We start from the raw sequence: 16,862 nt of genomic DNA, 5'->3' as shown, positions 1-16,862 counted from the left end.
TGTACATTTCAAAGAAAAGATTTCCTGCAGCATCAGATGGAGGTTCTTTTAAGAAAAACCAGCCATCGGTTTGTTACACAATAATGAACGTCCGCATGTGAAGACAGGTGCAGGTTTCTGTGTGGCCCCCTGGTGCAGAAAGGCCTGCAAACACCGTGACCGTGTGCCCATGCCCCGTGCAGTGTGACCTCTGAGAATTCCATGCTTGATGGGTCAAGAAACAAGGCTCCCAGACTCCAGGTCCTGGGGCTTGAGGTTTCGCTGCAGGGAGCCGTGACCAGCTGGGTTTGATTTGATTAGGGTTTGGGGGCCAGTGTGTCAACACAGGTTTATGACCCTCACGTAGGAGTTCTGCTTCCTGCCCAGAGCCGAAGGGGACGCATGGTCTTGTTGAGTCTTTTTGATGAGACGCTTTGGAGAGCCGGGCTCGCGGGTCCTGTGGCCGGCTGACGGCGGGCGGCGTCACTGCCTTCGTGGTGCGGGCTCACAGGGCGAACCCACAATGAAGGGTTCGTGATCACAGAGGTCTCGGAGGCGGCAGCTTGATGACCGGGTGTCTCATTGTGCCACCCTTGGCAGGAAGCTTCTGTGGAAGTGCGACGGCAAACGGAGGACCCCGGTGCGCGCAGAGAGCTTTCTTCCTCAGTCCAGGCCGAGGAGGGACGCCCCACCCCAAGGTAGGAGACTCTTGGACTTGGGGTTACTGAGAAGGCGTCTTGGGGTGGGCTGCATTATGGTGGGTGAGTGCTTGGGTGTCCGGTTTCCGCCAGACCTGAAGTGGCCACTAACCAGGTTCAACTTCCAGCGTCCCCAGGACCAAGCCCTCAGCCCTACACCACTGCCGGCGGGAGAAGCATCCCCAGGGCGGGGACGCTGTGAATGCCATCGTGGCATTTTTGGTTCTTAAAACAGCTGCTGTGTTTTCCGTACAGTAAAGTTCTTTATGTTCACAGAACGAGAAACCCAGTGTAGTGGCTTGAATGACATGCTTTATCCAGAGCGGCCATCTGACGGGATGCTTTAACATCGAGGGCACAGCTGGGTTGCTGGGTCTGGAAATCCACATTGTCTGGAAGGATTGTTAGTCAAAGGACTAGGGCAAGCCTTTCTCAATTGGCCTTATCTACTGACTTAATTTTGAGCTTTAAAACAGAAATCGAGTCGGTTGGCTCCCCAAGAGGGGATCAGAGCATCTGAAAGAACGGAATGGCAGCAGTATCACACTGTCACGTGCCCTGATTCTCCAGTGTGTCCAGTGTAGCTGTGTCACTGTAGTGAGGGTGGAATTTAGGTGAAATACATACTGTCGTCTGGACCCTTATCCACAAGGAGGGCGGGGGAGGGAAGTGTAGGTCACTGCAGGAACTGGGGTACGACCTTATTTTAAAAGGGCTGATGGAAGAATGGAAGCAAATTTGTACACAGTAGGGTCGCTGAGTGCATACTTTTCTGTTCCTTGAGCATCTCTGGGAGTTGGCGTGCCGCTCAAATTAAACACCAACCTCAAAATTGAAGATTCTGCCCCAGAGATGACCAGTTTAAATGCTTGCTTTTGAGAGCCTTACGTAACGGGGTTTTATTTCATTTGGCTGTAAGCTGAGCGCTGCTGGCCTTGAACAAGAGTGTCGGTGGCTCTGAGGGAGCAGGCGTGGTGGTCTGTGTGTGCATAGGTAGGATATGGTCGCAGTTACTTACCAGTCTGCACGGCCAAGACCAGAGACCCCTGGGTGAGAGAGGGAGGTCCGTGAATAACACACGTACAGAGCTGAGCTGTGTCTGAGCGGCACAGTCAGAGCTCCGTGGCTCTGGATTGCGAGCAGCTCACGTGCCAAGTGACAGCTGTCGTCTTTATCAAAGCCACTTCCGGGCCCTGCTGCCGTCGTGAGAGCGTGCTGTGCTGCGGTGCGGTGCGGTGCGGTGCGGTGCGGCGGGGACGCTCCCCGCACACTCGAGCGCAGGCTTCGCTGCTGCACGGAGGCCTCGGGCGTTTATCCTGCAGAGACACGCATGTGCTGCTTGGAGTTCAGCTCTCCTGCTGTGAAGAGTCATAACACATGGCTTCTAATGTACATACCGTGTGTGTGCGTGTGCACGCGCGTGTGTGCGGTAACGGTACTGTCGGCAGCGAAGGGGTCAACGGGAACAGGGGAGGGACCCCATGCTGCCTGTTTCACAGCTGTGTCTTCTGGCAGGCTGCGTAACCACTCTGACGGAATGAGTTCCAGAAGCTTTCTGCTTTTGAGCCGCAAACCCAGCAATTTTCAGAATCATTGTGTGTGCTTTTAAACAGTGGTGAGACTCAGTGAAATCCTAGATTAGGGATGTCGAAGAGGCGTTTTGTTTTGTTTTGTTTTTGAGAAAATGTTTATCTTCTGAAGGAGCAGCGAGGAAGAGTGCCCTTGAAACATTAAATGGGAGAAAAAAGAAATGAAAATGCAGGCAGGGACTGTCCTTTGCTCACCAAAACCCAATCTATAATGCAAAGATTTAAAGATGCCCAGTGTTTTGCATACATTCATGTAACGTATCTGTGTAAAGAAATCGAATCGCTGATGTGTCAACGGGAACCCGATGATGAAGACTGGCTTCTGTTGTGATGCCAGAAGAGCGTCGAGAGAACATTTATGCAGCAGATCGAATTGAGAACATTTTTGTGAGGTTCAGGATTCTGTGTTCCAGATAAAGTAGGACAGAGGTTCTGCCCCAGGGGACCTCCCAGCGTAGGGGGGACGGAGAGACACCAACACTCAGCACTGAAGCGATGACGCGTAATTGTCATCTTTGTGAAGTCACGGGATGGTTCAGAATCTCGGAGGGACGAGGGTGAGGCGACTTCTGCCTGGGGGTTGTGGACACGACGGTGGGGTTTGAGCAGGACCCAGGCTCTCGGGAGAAGATCTGGCAGTGTTTGCTTGCCTCCAGCTGTGTTCGCAGGGGAGTGGCCTCCTCAACCATCATGTTTCCAGAGCCAGCGTCCACTGTTTTTGGAGGTTTTGCGCCAGATCTCCAAGCTCAGGTGTCCTGACTCATGGCAGTCTGCTCCCTGCCCCAGTGTCACGGGGACCTTGAGAGCTCGGGGTAGCAGTTTGCGTGGGCTGCCATGGCAAACTGCCGGGGTCTGGGCGGCACCAGCAACAGACAGGTATTTATTTATTTATTTATTTGCGGTACGCGGGCCTCTCACTGCTGCGGCCTCTCCCGTTGCGGAGCACAGGCTCCGGACGCGCAGGCTCAGCGGTCAGGGCTCACGGGCCCAGCCGCTCTGCGGCATGTGGGAACCTCCCAGACCGGGGCACGAACCCGTGTCCCCTGCATCGGCAGGCGGACTCTCAACCACTGCGCCACCAGGGAAGCCCCAGACGGTTATTTTCTCACAGCTCTGGAGGCCTGAGTCTAAGCTCCAGGTGCTGGCAGGGTGGGTGTCTCCCAGGGCCTCTCTCGGGGTCTTGCAGGCGGCCGCCTTCTCCCTGCGTCCTCACCTGGTCTTCCCTCTGTGTGTGTCTCTGTCCTGATCTCTTCTTAGAAGGACACCAGCCAGATTGGATTAGGGTCCACCCCCATGCCCTCATTTTGCCTTAATCACCTCTTGAAAGAGCTTCATTCTATCACCTTCTGAAGTCCTGGGGGGTTAGGACTTCAAGGTATGAAGGGGAGAGCAGAGTTAGCTCATAATACTAGGAGGAGTGTCTCTGCTTCTCTCTAACGCCTTTAACCAGTTCTGTCTGCTGTGTCCACTCTCTCAGGAAGTGTCCTTTCATTGTCCAGACAAGGTCACACCTGATGTCCTAGCGTTTAAAATAAAGGAGCTGCCATCCTAGCGAGCAGCTGGTGAAGAGGGGAAAACAGTGAAGCCCCTTTGGAGGGCTGTTGCCGGCGTGGAGTTGCACACACCTTCTGGTGGGTAATTCCCTTTCTAAGAGTGACCTTCTGAGCAGACGCCCATCGCCCTGTAAACAGCGTATGGGGACCAGGGGCTTCTGGTGCCGCCTCTGCCGCTTCTCATGGAGCTGCCCCCTCGCCGGCTGCTCTCTCCCTGCCTGGATGGCTGGTAGCGCCCCTGGCAGACCGTGGGCAGAGTGGAGGTGGGGCTCTGTGCTCCTTCTGGATCGTGGGGAATAGTGCATCCATGTTGGCATGACCTGCTTGCTGAAATTGTATTGACGAGTTTAGTATACATGACAGTACAGTGCATGAAGCGGGCTTTCCGTGCCCGTTAGAGGGGAGTCACCAGCATCTCAAATTTGGTACGCGGACTTGGCCAGTGTCGTGTTTTAAGCCTTGTAAGAAAGCTAAGTTTTACCACATGGGGTTCGTGCCCCTCACACGTGAGGGTCTTCTAGAGGACTGCGTCTGGGGGGCTCTGCAGACAGGTCTTGTAGGGGAAGAGCCCGGGAGGCTGTGGCCACTGGCAGGTTCTCACTCCCCGGCCTTCTCCCGGCCGTTTCTGCCCCCATAGGAGCTGCCGCCAGCAGGCTGGCTCTGAGCTGCAGGCTTGTACTTTGTTGTGACAGATGGGAGAGGAGGGGCGGGGGGAGAATAAGAATAAATCCTAAATCCCGCTAACAGCCAGAAGGTGGAGTCTGTATGAAATCAAGCTCTTTCATTTCACGTGAAATTCATCAGGAAGCTAAGCCCACCTGAGGGTCACCTTCCTGTACTTTTGCCCTGAGAGGTGATTTGCGGTACAGAGCTCGATGCCAAGACTGATTTCCATTTACTCCACAGGCTGCTTGCAAGTAGGTTTCAGAGTGAGAGCGCTGCCATCCGAGCTGCACCCCTCATTTGTTGCTTTGCGGGAGACGTTTACTTCTCCTGGCCTTCAGTTAGCTAAGGGGCAGTTGAAGCTTTCCATTCTGAACTGCTGTGCTGGGTAATTAGGAAGCCCACGCTGGCATGATCACAAGGTGAACCTCAAGCTTGGAAGTTTTCTGGGGTGGAGCCCGGCATCGGCACAGCTTCCTCTCGGGCAGTGCACTGTCTCCCGTGCCCAGAGCCCTTGCTGAGACACAGACCTCCGTCCTCCCAGAGGTGAAAAGCAGCGGCTGTCGGAAGACCCTGGGCCCGGGCTCCAGTGGTGTGTTTCTACGTCTGGCTTTGTGACAACAGTTTCCCCTTGTGTTTATACCCGCGTGGCTTCAGGAAGAGCAGAGTCAGGACAAGGCACAGCAGATTGTTTACCTGCCGGCTTGGTCTCGTGACTGCACGCTATTCTCAAGGACGCGTTGTTAGGCGGTGGTTTGAGGGTTCCAGGGCTTGGGGCCCCGGAGCAGAAAGTGAGGCCAGGGAGCCAGGCCCACGGAGCAGTGACGTGTGGGCAGAGACCGTGCCGAAATGTTAACCACTGCGGCGCCGAGGGACAGCGATGGAGACTGGACCCGGGCACCCGAGTTCCGGACGCGGCGGGGAAGCGGTCCTCCACAGACCCCACTTGTGAAGGCAGCTTCTGCCCTCTGAGAGGGTTCTGACACACATCGGCTGATTGCCCCGGTGGCTGCATGCGAGTCCTTTGTTGGGGGCGGGGGTGGGGGAGGGAAAAGCCAAGAGTCCACGGCCCCTCTTCTTGGATGGAGAGACTTCCACAGCTGTTTGACAGGATCCTCTGCTCTTTTATCCTCTGGTCTCCTTTCTTCTCAGTTGACTCCGGTCTTCAAAGCTCAAACCCTTGGGACTTCCCTGGTGGTGCAGTAGTTAAGAATCCACCTGCCAAGGCAGGGGACACAGGTTTGACCCCTGATCCGGGAAGATCCCACGTGCCGCGGAGCAGCTGAGCCCGCGAGCCACAACTACTGAGCCTGCGCGCCACAGCTACTGAAGCCCATGCGCCCTAGAGCCCACGCGCCGCAACTACCGAGCCCGTGCTCTAGAGCCCTCGAGTCACAACTACTGAGCCTGCGTGCTGCAACTGCTGAAGCCCGCGCACCTAGAGTTATGCTCCGCAACAAGAGAAGCCACCGCATTGAGAAGCCCGCACACCGCAAGGAAGGGTAGCCCCCGCTCGCCGCAACTAGAGAAAGTCCGTGCGTAGCAACAAAGACCCAGTGCAGCCAAAAAAAAAAAAAAAAGCTCAAACCCTTGTCAGTTGCCCTTGGTCGAACTTGCACGTACAGGTACTCTTTGCTGTTTTTGCCTTTCTCCAGAAACCCACAAGAACACACCGACACGCATCATCTCCTTTTGATCCTTCCACCCATGCTTCTTTGCTCAGTGCCGTGTTTTAAGTCAGCGTACCATGGTTTAGGGCTGGGATGACCTGCAAGGCGGCCATATGGGTTTAAGTATACCTTACGTTAATGCTCTCCACGGTGGCAGGGGTGTCGGCAAAGTCTCCTCTGACTGCTTTTGAGACGATCTTTGCTGCCTTTCAGTTCTTCTAGACTCTTCTGGCTCGTTGTCTCATTAAAGTGCTTTCCTCTTGGCTCAAGAACCGAATTAATTGTCGGGACTTCCCTGGTGGTCCAGTGGTTAAGAATCCGCCTCCCAATGCAGGGGACGCAGGTTTGATCCCTGGTCGGGGACCTAAGATCCCACGTGCCGCGGGGCAGCCAAGCCTGAGCAAAAGAACCGAATTGTCAAGGACCAGGTCTCTGATTCCTGTTTCTTCTAATGGGACCGAGTGTGGCGCCCTACTTGATCCGAATTTAGTAGACTTTCATACCGTTAATGGGTGAAGTCACGCGTCTTAATCCAGGCTGCGTGGTGAATCCGTGTTGGGAACACGAGCACGTGTCCTCCGTGAGCTGTGAACACCGACCTGTGGTTCCTCTCCTGCGGAAGGTACGGCCTGTGGGAGGCACCGCAGCATTCTTGCAGGGTGGAAACGAGATCGAGCTTCGTTGCAGAAGTGGACGTGGCAGAGCCACGTTAGGATGAAAACTTGCTTCCCAGAGCTGATCGAGGTCATCCCTGATGACTGGGAGGGTTGTGGTTGAGTCCACGTATCCTTCTCACACCTGCCTCTCCCCAGGCCTTCTTGAGCAATGTTCGGGAACTTTGGAGACCAGGCACCAGACGCAGGCTTTTCTCTCTTGGGCAAGGACGAGGCAGCTTAACTGCAGTAGGTTTCTCCTGTGTTCCTTTCTGTCTGTGTCGGCATTTGATATTAGAACTCTGAAATCATTGTCTGGAGAAGACCAGCGGGCAGTGAGTCTCGGGCCCACCGAGGTCAGGCTCCCTGACGAGATGGCTTCGAGGACCGGACACCTGTCCAGTTTGACCTCCGTCCCTTGGGACTCACAGGCTTTGTAGGTGTCTGTATGTTGGGTCACGTTGGCTGCTGTCTGTGAGGTTCCTGTAAATGACTTGCTTTAATTTTTAAGTTACGTGAAGTAACTTATGCTGCTGTATTTAAAGTGGATAACCAACAAGGGCCTACTGTGTAAAACAGGGAACTCTGCTCACCATTATGTCACAACCGAAATGGGAAAACAGTTTGGAAAAGGAGTAGATAAAACTTAATCACTTTGCTCTACACCTGAAACTAATGCAACATTGTTGTTCAACTAGACTCCAACATAAAATAAAAGTTTAAAAACATAAAATAAAAAATAAGTAACTTACGCTTTTTTTGCAATGGGGCTGAAAAGATTTTATTTATTTTAAAGTTGTGGTGGGATCCACGTAATGTAAAGTTCAGCATTTGAGTGTATATGATTCAGTAACACTTCATACATTCACAGCATTAGGCATCCATCCCCATCATCTAGTTCCAGAAGATTCTCATCACCCCAAAAGGAGACCTTGTACCCCTCGAGTGGTCACTCCTGAAGTGGGTTTATTATTTTTCTCCCCCCCTCCCCCCCTTTCCACTGTGCATTTTCCTTTTTTAAAAAATTATTTTTGGCTGCGTGGGCCTTCGTTGCTGCGTGCAGGCTTTCTCTAGTTGCAGAGAATGGGGGCTACTCTTTGTTGCGGTGCGCGGGCTTCTCATCATGGGAGCTTCTCTTGTTGCGGAGCACGGGCTCTAGGTGCGTGGGCTTCCGTTGTGGCATGCAGGCACGTGGCATGTGGCATGCAGGCTCAGTAGTTGTGGCTCGCGGGCTCTAGAGCGCAGGCTCCGTAGTTGTGGCGTGTGGGCTTAGTTGCTCCGCGGCATGTGGGATCTTCCCGGATCAGGGCTCGAACCCGTGTCCCCTGCATCAAGGGCGGATTCTTAACCACTGTGCCACCAGGGAAGTCCCAGTGAAGTGGGTTTATTTTTAACGTTCAATTTGAAGTGACACCCTCTCTAGAGTTAGACTGCATCTTATACCCGGCTGCCATCAGTCAGAGGTGAGGTGGACCCTTGGCTGTCAGAGTTGATTTCCTCGTACTCGGTCTGTTAAGTGGTGGTGAGACGCCTGCAGCTAGTCCCAGAAATCAGTTTTCTCATAAACTTGCTGAAGGTCCACATGTTGAAAATAAAAAGAATGGTTCTGCGATTTGCCTCTTAAGCAGTGTAAGGTGCACTAAAATATTTCCGAGTGGACATGAAACGTGCGCGAAACCGAGGAGTCGGTGGATCCCCTTGGCCCCCCAGGCAGCCACCTGCTCTCCCCTGGCACTGCGGAGGTCGCACCACCTCCACCAGCAGCTGGAGTCAGAGGACAGGAAGGTGAAGGAGGAAGACAGTGGCGTGGGCAGTGAGAGGGCACTAGCCGGGAAAGTGCATGGACTTGAGGTTTTCTCAGATGCAGCACTTGGAGCACATGGGTTCCTGGAAAACGTGCCTGTTCTCCTTTCGAGTTGAACCTTTTGTGTCTTTATTTCCATATGAATCTTAACATTCTTACCAGGATATCCTGGGTGATGTGCACGGTCGTGCCTGTGTGTGTGGGGAGCCCCACTGTCAGAGGTAATGAGGTTGCTGTCCTGTGCAGGGAGGAGAGAATGAGTCCAGGCTCACACGTGAGCCCAGCTCTCGCGCGGAGGCGAGGGACAAGTCGTCAGGGCGCCATGCCAGCAGAGCTCTAGGTCCTGTCTGTCCAGAGATGAGTGATGAGTCCTTTCCTGGCATCTGGGAACGCAGGTTAGCTGAACCCACGAGAAGTGGGGTGTCCGGAGCCACGAGAGGAAGAGTTCATTCCCAGCAAAGCCATTAAAGTCACATTGGCTTTATAGTTCTTTTCCCACGTCACTTGCAAATCTGTTGTGTGTTATATAGTCTGTGAGCCATAAAAATAAGGAAAATATATTTAGACGCGTTTAACAATACAATAAAAGGCCACGCGTTGCGTGATTCTGGTGCGTGTATGCTGCCCAGAACAGGTAGATCCGTAGAGACAGAAGGGAGATGGGTGGCTGACGGGAATGAAGGCCCGAGGGAATGGCAGTCACTGCCAGGGGGTGTGGAGTCCTTGGCGGGTGAGGGAAACGCTTTGGAATTAGATAGTGGTGATGGATGCACAAGTCTGTGAATTTACTGAAAGCTGCTAAATCATACGCTTCCAAAGGCTGAATTTTAGGGGATGCGAACTTCATCTCAATTTTTAAAATCTGGTCGGTGCTGAGAGTCCCCAAGAAGAAAAGGTTTTAAAATTTAAAACGAGGCCGCGCGTTACCCAGGTCTGAGAGTCGCGGCTCTAGCTCAGACTTGGCAAAGGATCAGGTGGTGAGTACTTTGGGCTTTAAGGACCTCAGTGTTCCTGCTTGCTGACATCTCTGCCCTTGTAGCCCCGGAGCAGCCGTGGACAGTCCGTGAAGAGGTGGGTGTGGCTGTGCTCCCATAAAACTGGACAGAGAAGGTTTGCCAGCCCTGGGATTTGACCAAGGGCCGTAAGAGACTGGCCTTCAGTGAGCGTGCTTCCCGGACGGGGAGGTGGGGCCTGCATGGCCGACTGTCTGGATGTTTGCAGAGAGGCTTCTCGCGTGCTTCTCTGCAGCATGATGTCCATTCCTCTTGCCATTTTCATTTTACTGGTCTCTCCGGCTTGGTTGACTTAACTGTGGCCCGTTCACTGCACGAGCGTGTGGGAGAGCGAAGGATGCTGTTAAGCACGGGCTCCTTGGTGATGCTCTGACTTGGAGCGTTGGCATCCTTGGACTGTAAGAGCTCAGTTCAGGCGAAGTGACTTGGGGAAGGGTTGAGGCTTCGCCAGGCTTGGCCCAGAGGCTATGAGGAGTTCTTGCGGCATTTCAGTGTGCCGGGGTGCTTATCATGTTCCGTTCCCTTCTTATTTGTGGACTTCCTTGAGGACATGAATGTACTGTATCAAGTAAAGGCACATTTGTATTCGACTTATTACAAGTATTTACGATGCACAGTCTTAACGGCATTAACACAGCGTAGGCTTTGAGCATGTTGTCCGCCCTGATAATTACGCCTTGTTCTAGGAAACACGGATATATGAAAACCCAACGATAAACCTTAATATTATAAAAGTGCTCCCCCTTTACAAATTGTTCAGAGAGGGTGTCCTTTAAAAATGGATTCCTAGAGCAAAAGCAGCACCCAGATCCTGGTCTCTAATACGCTTCTCCATGAGGAGGACGCAGGGCTCCTTGGAGGAACGGCTGATGCTAGGGCTGGGGCAGAGGGTGTATGCGGAACGAGTATGGAGTGTCTTGTCCCTAAAAGTAAGGGAGCGTTCAAACAAACACAAAAACCAAAAAACCCTGTAACAGTGAGGCTATGCTAGAGGGACAGCAGGGGTCCACGTAGAGGTGGGTATGACCAAAGCTGCAATGCAATAAAGTCGTGCAGGATTATAACCCAGCGTATAAAGTATCCCTGAGTCCACCCTGGTAGACATAAATGATCGGGTATATTAATAAGTGGGGGAGAAGAGAGAAATCTGTGCCGAAAAATTCCAGATCTCTGTAGATCCTCTGCCCTCAAGGGGGTGGGGCAGAGCCCTTCATTCCTGTAATATGGGCTCCATATGGTAACGTCGTTCCACAGAGGGCAGGGTGAACAGGTGGGGTGAAAGTCACGTGACGGAGGAGAAGCTGATGCACGCCGTACCTGACCCTGCCAGCCGGTGAGCAGACTGTTGTGTTGACGGCGTGATCCTTGGTATTGTATGGTAAGCAGGGCATTCACCTCTTGTGGCCTGCCCTCCACGTCCATAACTCCAGGGTAATCACGACAAAAACATCAGATGCATCCCAGTTGAGAGGCATTCTGCAAAATGCCTGCACGGTGCTCCTCCAAACCGTGGAGGGCATGGAAAACAAGGGCAGTCTGAGAAGCTGTGGGAGGAGCTGAAGCAGATGTGACAACTAAATGCAACGTGGTGTCCTGGCTGGGACCCTGGGACAGAAGGAGGCTATTAGGCGAGAGTGAAGAAAGTCTGAATAAAGTGTAGACTCCAGTTAATATGAATGTACCAAGATTGGGGTCACTAGTTATGGCGAAGGTACTCATGTCATGTGTAGACAGTAGGGGAAACCGGGGTGTAGGGTACATGGGAACATTCTCCTCTCGTTGCAATTTTTCTGTCATTCTAAAATAAAGTGTTGAGATGTTTCGAGTTACTCAGTTTGTAAACCTCAGGAGCATACCTTTTGAGCAGCAAGTGGGTGAAATCCCTGATCAGCCGCCAGGCTCTTACTGGAGGCCTGTTACGTGGATGGCCTCACGTTGTGCTCTGAGGTATAGACAGGTGTGGAGCTGGCCTGGGGTGGATGGCGCCCTCTCCTAGTGATGGGATCCTGTACTTGGTAGAATAACACGTGGAGATGAAAACTAGTGCAAAGAATGTGGGATGTGGCGGGGGGGCAGACACAGGTTCAAATTCTTACTCTTGTTCTCCGTGTGCTTGCATCAGGCCACGTAAGCTTGCTAATAACTTCCCTTCCCTGGATGATGGGATAGCCACACCAACCTTCCTTGCAGACTCGCTTAAATGCCAAATGGGTGTCACACGAACGCAGCAGCGCAGTGCTTAAAATCAGGCAGGTGTGAAAAAATGGAAAAAGGCACTCTTGCTGAAATGGTGGTAACGTGGGAGATACTGCAAAGTAGCACGTGTTACTTGTTTAAATGAGGAAGAGTCGGAAGTAACCGCAGCGAATTTTGAAGACGTTGACTGAAGCAGGTGGTGAAAAGAGACAATCCGTCCTGGAGGGTAAGTGCAGGACTGGGGAGGGTCGGGGCTGTCCGTGCGGCTGTTAGAGACCCTGGTGGGAGGGGCACTGCCTGCGTCAGGGGGCGGGAGCTGCCTTAGGAGGGGAGGTGGGGCGCGGGGACTTTCAATGCAGATCATTGTGAAGTGTCAGGGTCAGCCTGTGACCCCTTTGTGGTCTGCAGCGAATGCCTTGTGCGCAGTGAAACTTCCGGAAACACTTTGTTCCTTGTTTGGGTTACGTTCCTCCTGAGTGTGTAATAAACCCCCAGATACAGAAGGACGTAAAATAGGCTGTCGAGTGTTTGTTTTTGTTTTGTTTTGTTTTGTTTTAAACGTCATTGTTTCATCTGACTTAACGGCTGTGGGATTGAACCTTGGATTGCACACGTTATACGATGGTCTGGCACAGTTAAACAGGCAAAGCTGCGTAAAATTCGTGCAGCAGGCTTTTCTGCGTTTCCTTCTTTTAAATTACAAAGAGGAAGACACCCGTGCCTTTAGGGGTTTAAAAGGGCAAGGCTTTGGGGGTTTAGGCAGAGAAGCCTTGGGAACAATTCCCCCTGAGGTCAGGAGTCGTCAGTGAGGTCACAAGGGAGCCTTGAGTCCCGGGGTTGGGGCGGGGGGCGGGGCTGCGTGAACTTGACCGTCACGAGGCAGCGGGCACAGACAGGCAGGCAGACGCCGGGGCTGCCGCAGAGCGGGTCCGTGGGGCGCTGTGCTCGCGGCGGGCGGAGAGCCGGTAAGAGAGCCTGGGTCCCCTCTCGGGGCAGGGATGCTTTCCTGCCGCCGTGGCTGTGTGCTGGGCTTTGCAGCGACTCGTGCCCCTTTTGTTGTGCTGTTTTGAAGTGCAGGTGGTCACCTCACAGGGCGGTGTGAGGCCAGCGGGAGAGGTCTGCAGACACGCTCCTCACGTGTTGTTCTGCCTGAAAGTGAACGATAATGCAGATCGGCGTGCAGAGTCCACCTGAGCTCTGCCCGTGTGCACGTGTGTGTGTGGGCACGCGAGCCCGTGCTGTGTGTGTGTGTGCTTGTACACACGTGCTGTTTTGGTCGCCTGGGTTTCTGCCGTCGGCTGAAAGCGCGCTGGAGATAGAAGGCAGTGCCTCTCGGGACTTGCTCTGGGCGGTGAGCTGGTGTGACTGGGAGCCCTTGGTATGTGGGGCGCGCTCCACGTGAGGTCTGCAGACCTGCCTTCCCTGCCGAAGGGTCCCCGAGGACACCGGCGGGAGGGCGCTAGCGTTTCACGAAGACCCTTCCTTGCTTTGCCTTTTCGTTTTCCGTAGCAGTGAGAAATGAGCGTTCTCACAACGGAGGCTTTGACTGTGGATGTAGAAAGGAAATGGTGAGTCAGCCACATCAGAATGAAAAAGGCAGGGAAATCAGGTGTGCATGTTGAGTCGTGAAAAAGATGCTTGGTGGGTAAATTCACTCATCGCCTGCTGATGGCAATGAAAAAATGCAAATGGAGAAAATGGCACGGGGTGGTTCTGAGCATTTTGCAGCTTTTGCTCTGCAGTCGTGACAATTTAAAGGCAGCATTTCTTACGGGGTTTACTGTACATGTGCTGTGGGGTTTTGGGTTGTTTTTTTTTTTTTGCCTTTTATATTGTGATAAATAAAACAAGTTATTAATTTTGGCCATATTTCTAAACGACTGAAATTGTTTTGCTTCACTAAAGCAGGCTTTTGTATGTGTGGCGGGAGTGTGCCATTTTCACAGGGAAACGGCTGCATGTATGTGGTACACAGACGCTCACACACAGTTCGGGTCTGCACTGAGTGACTCACGTGGGTAGGAGTCAATCTTGAAATGACTTAGTGGTCGTGCTTAGGTGAAACGTAAAGAGGCAGAGGGGTTTGAAGAAAGGTTTTCAGAAATCTACCTGACAGCATTCATAATGAAAGAACCTGCTGTCGTATACATTGTCTGAAGACTTACACAATGAAGGCATGGAAAATGATATTTTAACACGTCGTAAAATAACTGAAGATTAGGGACAGGTTTGATGAATGGTTGACATATTTCTTTTCCTTGCAGAGCAGAATCTTTGAGGGCGTATATTATAAATATTTTTTATGATTATGTTGCAGAAAAGTATTTGATGGCTGGTAGGAAACTGGACATCTCTGTGCAGCTTTTTGTCAAGCAGAGTGGAAAAAACATTTCACACTTTCTCTCTCTGTCTCTCTCACACACATGCCCACAAACATATACCACTTAGGGAAAAATATTTCCAGGGGTATTTTCATTCATGAATGCATGAACGAACAAAACACAGAAAAGCCATTAATAAAAGGAGTATTAGAAATCACCATGCATATTGGTGTTGACCATGCAGGTCAGGTAAGGCTTCTCCTGCCCAGCTGGGGTGACAGACAACCCTGTAAATGTATGCTGAGGGCTGCGTGTTTGGCGTGAACCGGCTGCTCCCCCAGCCGCCTTTGGGTTTTGGAGGTTGCGGAAGCTAATACTTCATGTGGCCTGTAGAATGCATTTGCTTTACTCTCACTACCTTGTATTCTTTGCCTCTTGTGTGCATTAAAATTTAGGAAGGTCTAGGTGGGGAAGCAGTAGAAATAAGAGGTGGTGTTTTGTGTCCACCGGATCGGCCCATCTCTCCCCGGTCAGCAGACACTCGTGTGTTCTAGCAGGCTTTCCCTCCAACAGGTTAGATAAGTCATTTCTGTGAGGCTTGTAGACATCCCTGGATGTCTGAAGAGATCCTAAAGTTATTTAGTTTTTCAACTTTGAAAAAAGACTTGCAGAATCCTTTGTATTCATTACTTAAGGTTCATAAGGGCTTCTCGCCTGTATATCTTGGACCTCACAACATGGGTACCATGTTCATTTTACGATAAGCAAACTGGGGCTTCAGTAACTGGATTCACACAGCTTCTTAATGGAGAGCGCTTGCATGCAGTATGGCTGCTCTTTAATCTGGTGGGTTCCTGCTAAGTCCTACCACCTCGGATGCTGGAAGGTGCTCCAGATGGGCACAGCCTGCATATAGACCTGTGTAAGATGCCAAACCTCTTCTGTTATTAGCTGTCACGTCCCAGGGCCAGTGCACCAACAGTGCAGTGAGAAGGGGCTCCAGGGTGGGTTTCCGAGGCAGTGATGTAATACAAAGACCTCTTAACCAGGCTGAGAAACTGCAGACTCAGGCCCCAAGCCTGCGTGGACGTCACCTCCTGTTTCTTCATCCACGAAATAGGAAGTTTGCATGAAATGATTTCTGAGGACCCTTTCAGCTATCATCATTTTTGATTCTCGGGGAGAGAAGCCAGGGACTCAGATTCCCCTTAAATGACACATCCAGGCCAGTGGGTTGTATTGTTGTATTCATTTGCTACCAACATTCATGTGAGTGAAGACATATATGAGATACACACATGTGTGTAGTATCTTTGAGATCCGTATGTCAAGAAATGAGCTCTGCAGCAGACTTGATTTTTCTGCCTGCCGGGGTTTCTTTTTTCTTTTTTTTTTTTTTTTCTCCAGGGGTTTCTTGATGCAATGGCAGTGTCACTGACAGCACACCCACTTAGGTGTTCTGTGGTGAAGTCAGCTGCTACCAGACGAAGTTCTCCCAGGCACAGCTTACATACCATGTGTTATTTAATGACTTTGTTAAAAAGTCCAGCCAGTGGGCGCTTACACATACTTGGAGGCCATTAAAAATAGAATAACTAGGGGCTTCCCTGGTGGCACAGTGGTTGAGAGTCCGCCTGCCGATGCGGGGGACACGGGTTCGTGCCCCGGTCCGGGAAGATCCCACATGCCGCGGAGCGGCTGGGCCCGTGAGCCATGGCCGCTGAGCCTGCGCGTCCGGAGCCTGTGCTCCGCAACGGGAGAGGCCACAACAGTGAGAGGCCCGCGTACCGCAAAAAAAAAAAACAAACAGAAATTCTATGAGGGTATTAAACATTTATACAGACACACACACCCGCAGATATATGTGTATACACCTGCATGTATATGTATACACGTGAGCATGCAAGTATGTGTATATATACACGTGCGCACATAAATGTGTATTATAGACATTTTATATCGGAATAAAGTAAATTTTCATGTACAGTAAATATCTGAAGCCTATTGAGTAAATAATTTCTAAATATGGTTCAGCTGAGTAACAATCATGCAATATTCTGAGATGGTATTTTCAAAATTTTGGGTCACGTGCATTGTGCTAAAAGGACACGCTTAAAGCAGATGGTTTTCTCTTAATTTACGGAGATCCTATGCTATTCTAAGTATGTTTTAATCTCTTTTACCACGGAGTTTCCCAGAAGTAAAAAATGGCCCCTTATTTCATAAGCTTGTTGTATGTTTTTGAGAGCTAGGATTTATACTTATGTGTGGTTACAGCCTCCTAGGGTGTGTGGTATATAGTCTTTAATAACATTTCCTTCTTTAAAAAATCTGTTTTATTAAGTAGAACAGTTTTATTAAAAACATACGGAAATTCCAGAAAGCAGAATGAAGGCATTAAAAATTGCCCTCAACCTCACCGTCCAGAGAGACCGCTGTACCCCCTTTGTGTCCTTTTTCAGCACAAATGTTCATTGATACACATGTGATCACACGATACGTACTGTGTATGAACAGCTTTTTCTCCCCTTGTATGTATGTGGTGCCTGGCATTCTAAGATGTGGTAGCCCAGTAGGAACACCATGGGCTTGTAGGGATGTTCCCAGTCTTTCACAGTGGGAAGTGATACCACAGCGGACATACGTAGTGAAATGTTTGTGCTCTTACACGCTCATTTCCTTAGGAGAACATTCTAGACATGGAATTGCCAGGCAGTCTTTTG

The 16,862-nt window shown here is 51.3% G+C and overlaps 1 protein-coding gene across 8 annotated transcripts in view; it reads left to right on the top strand.

Moving 5' to 3' along the window:
• Positions 1 to 16,862, top strand: part of SHROOM2 (shroom family member 2) — a 146,375-nt gene that overhangs the window by 85,604 nt on the left and 43,909 nt on the right. For all 8 annotated transcript variants that reach the window (XM_089904818.1, XM_089904813.1, XM_089904820.1 and 5 more), the window contains exon 5: positions 580 to 677. In XM_089904818.1, the coding sequence (XP_089760944.1) occupies positions 580 to 677 (98 nt within the window). The remainder of the gene's footprint in view (positions 1 to 579; positions 678 to 16,862) is intronic.

This window comes from Delphinapterus leucas, chromosome X (genome assembly GCF_059928025.1).
Source record: "Delphinapterus leucas isolate spDelLeu-1000000601 "Yukka" chromosome X, BTC_Dleu_Yukka2, whole genome shotgun sequence".
Lineage (NCBI taxonomy): Eukaryota > Metazoa > Chordata > Mammalia > Artiodactyla > Monodontidae > Delphinapterus > Delphinapterus leucas.
Note: the sequence above shows the minus strand (reverse complement) of the source record. Positions and strands in the feature narration are given on the sequence as shown.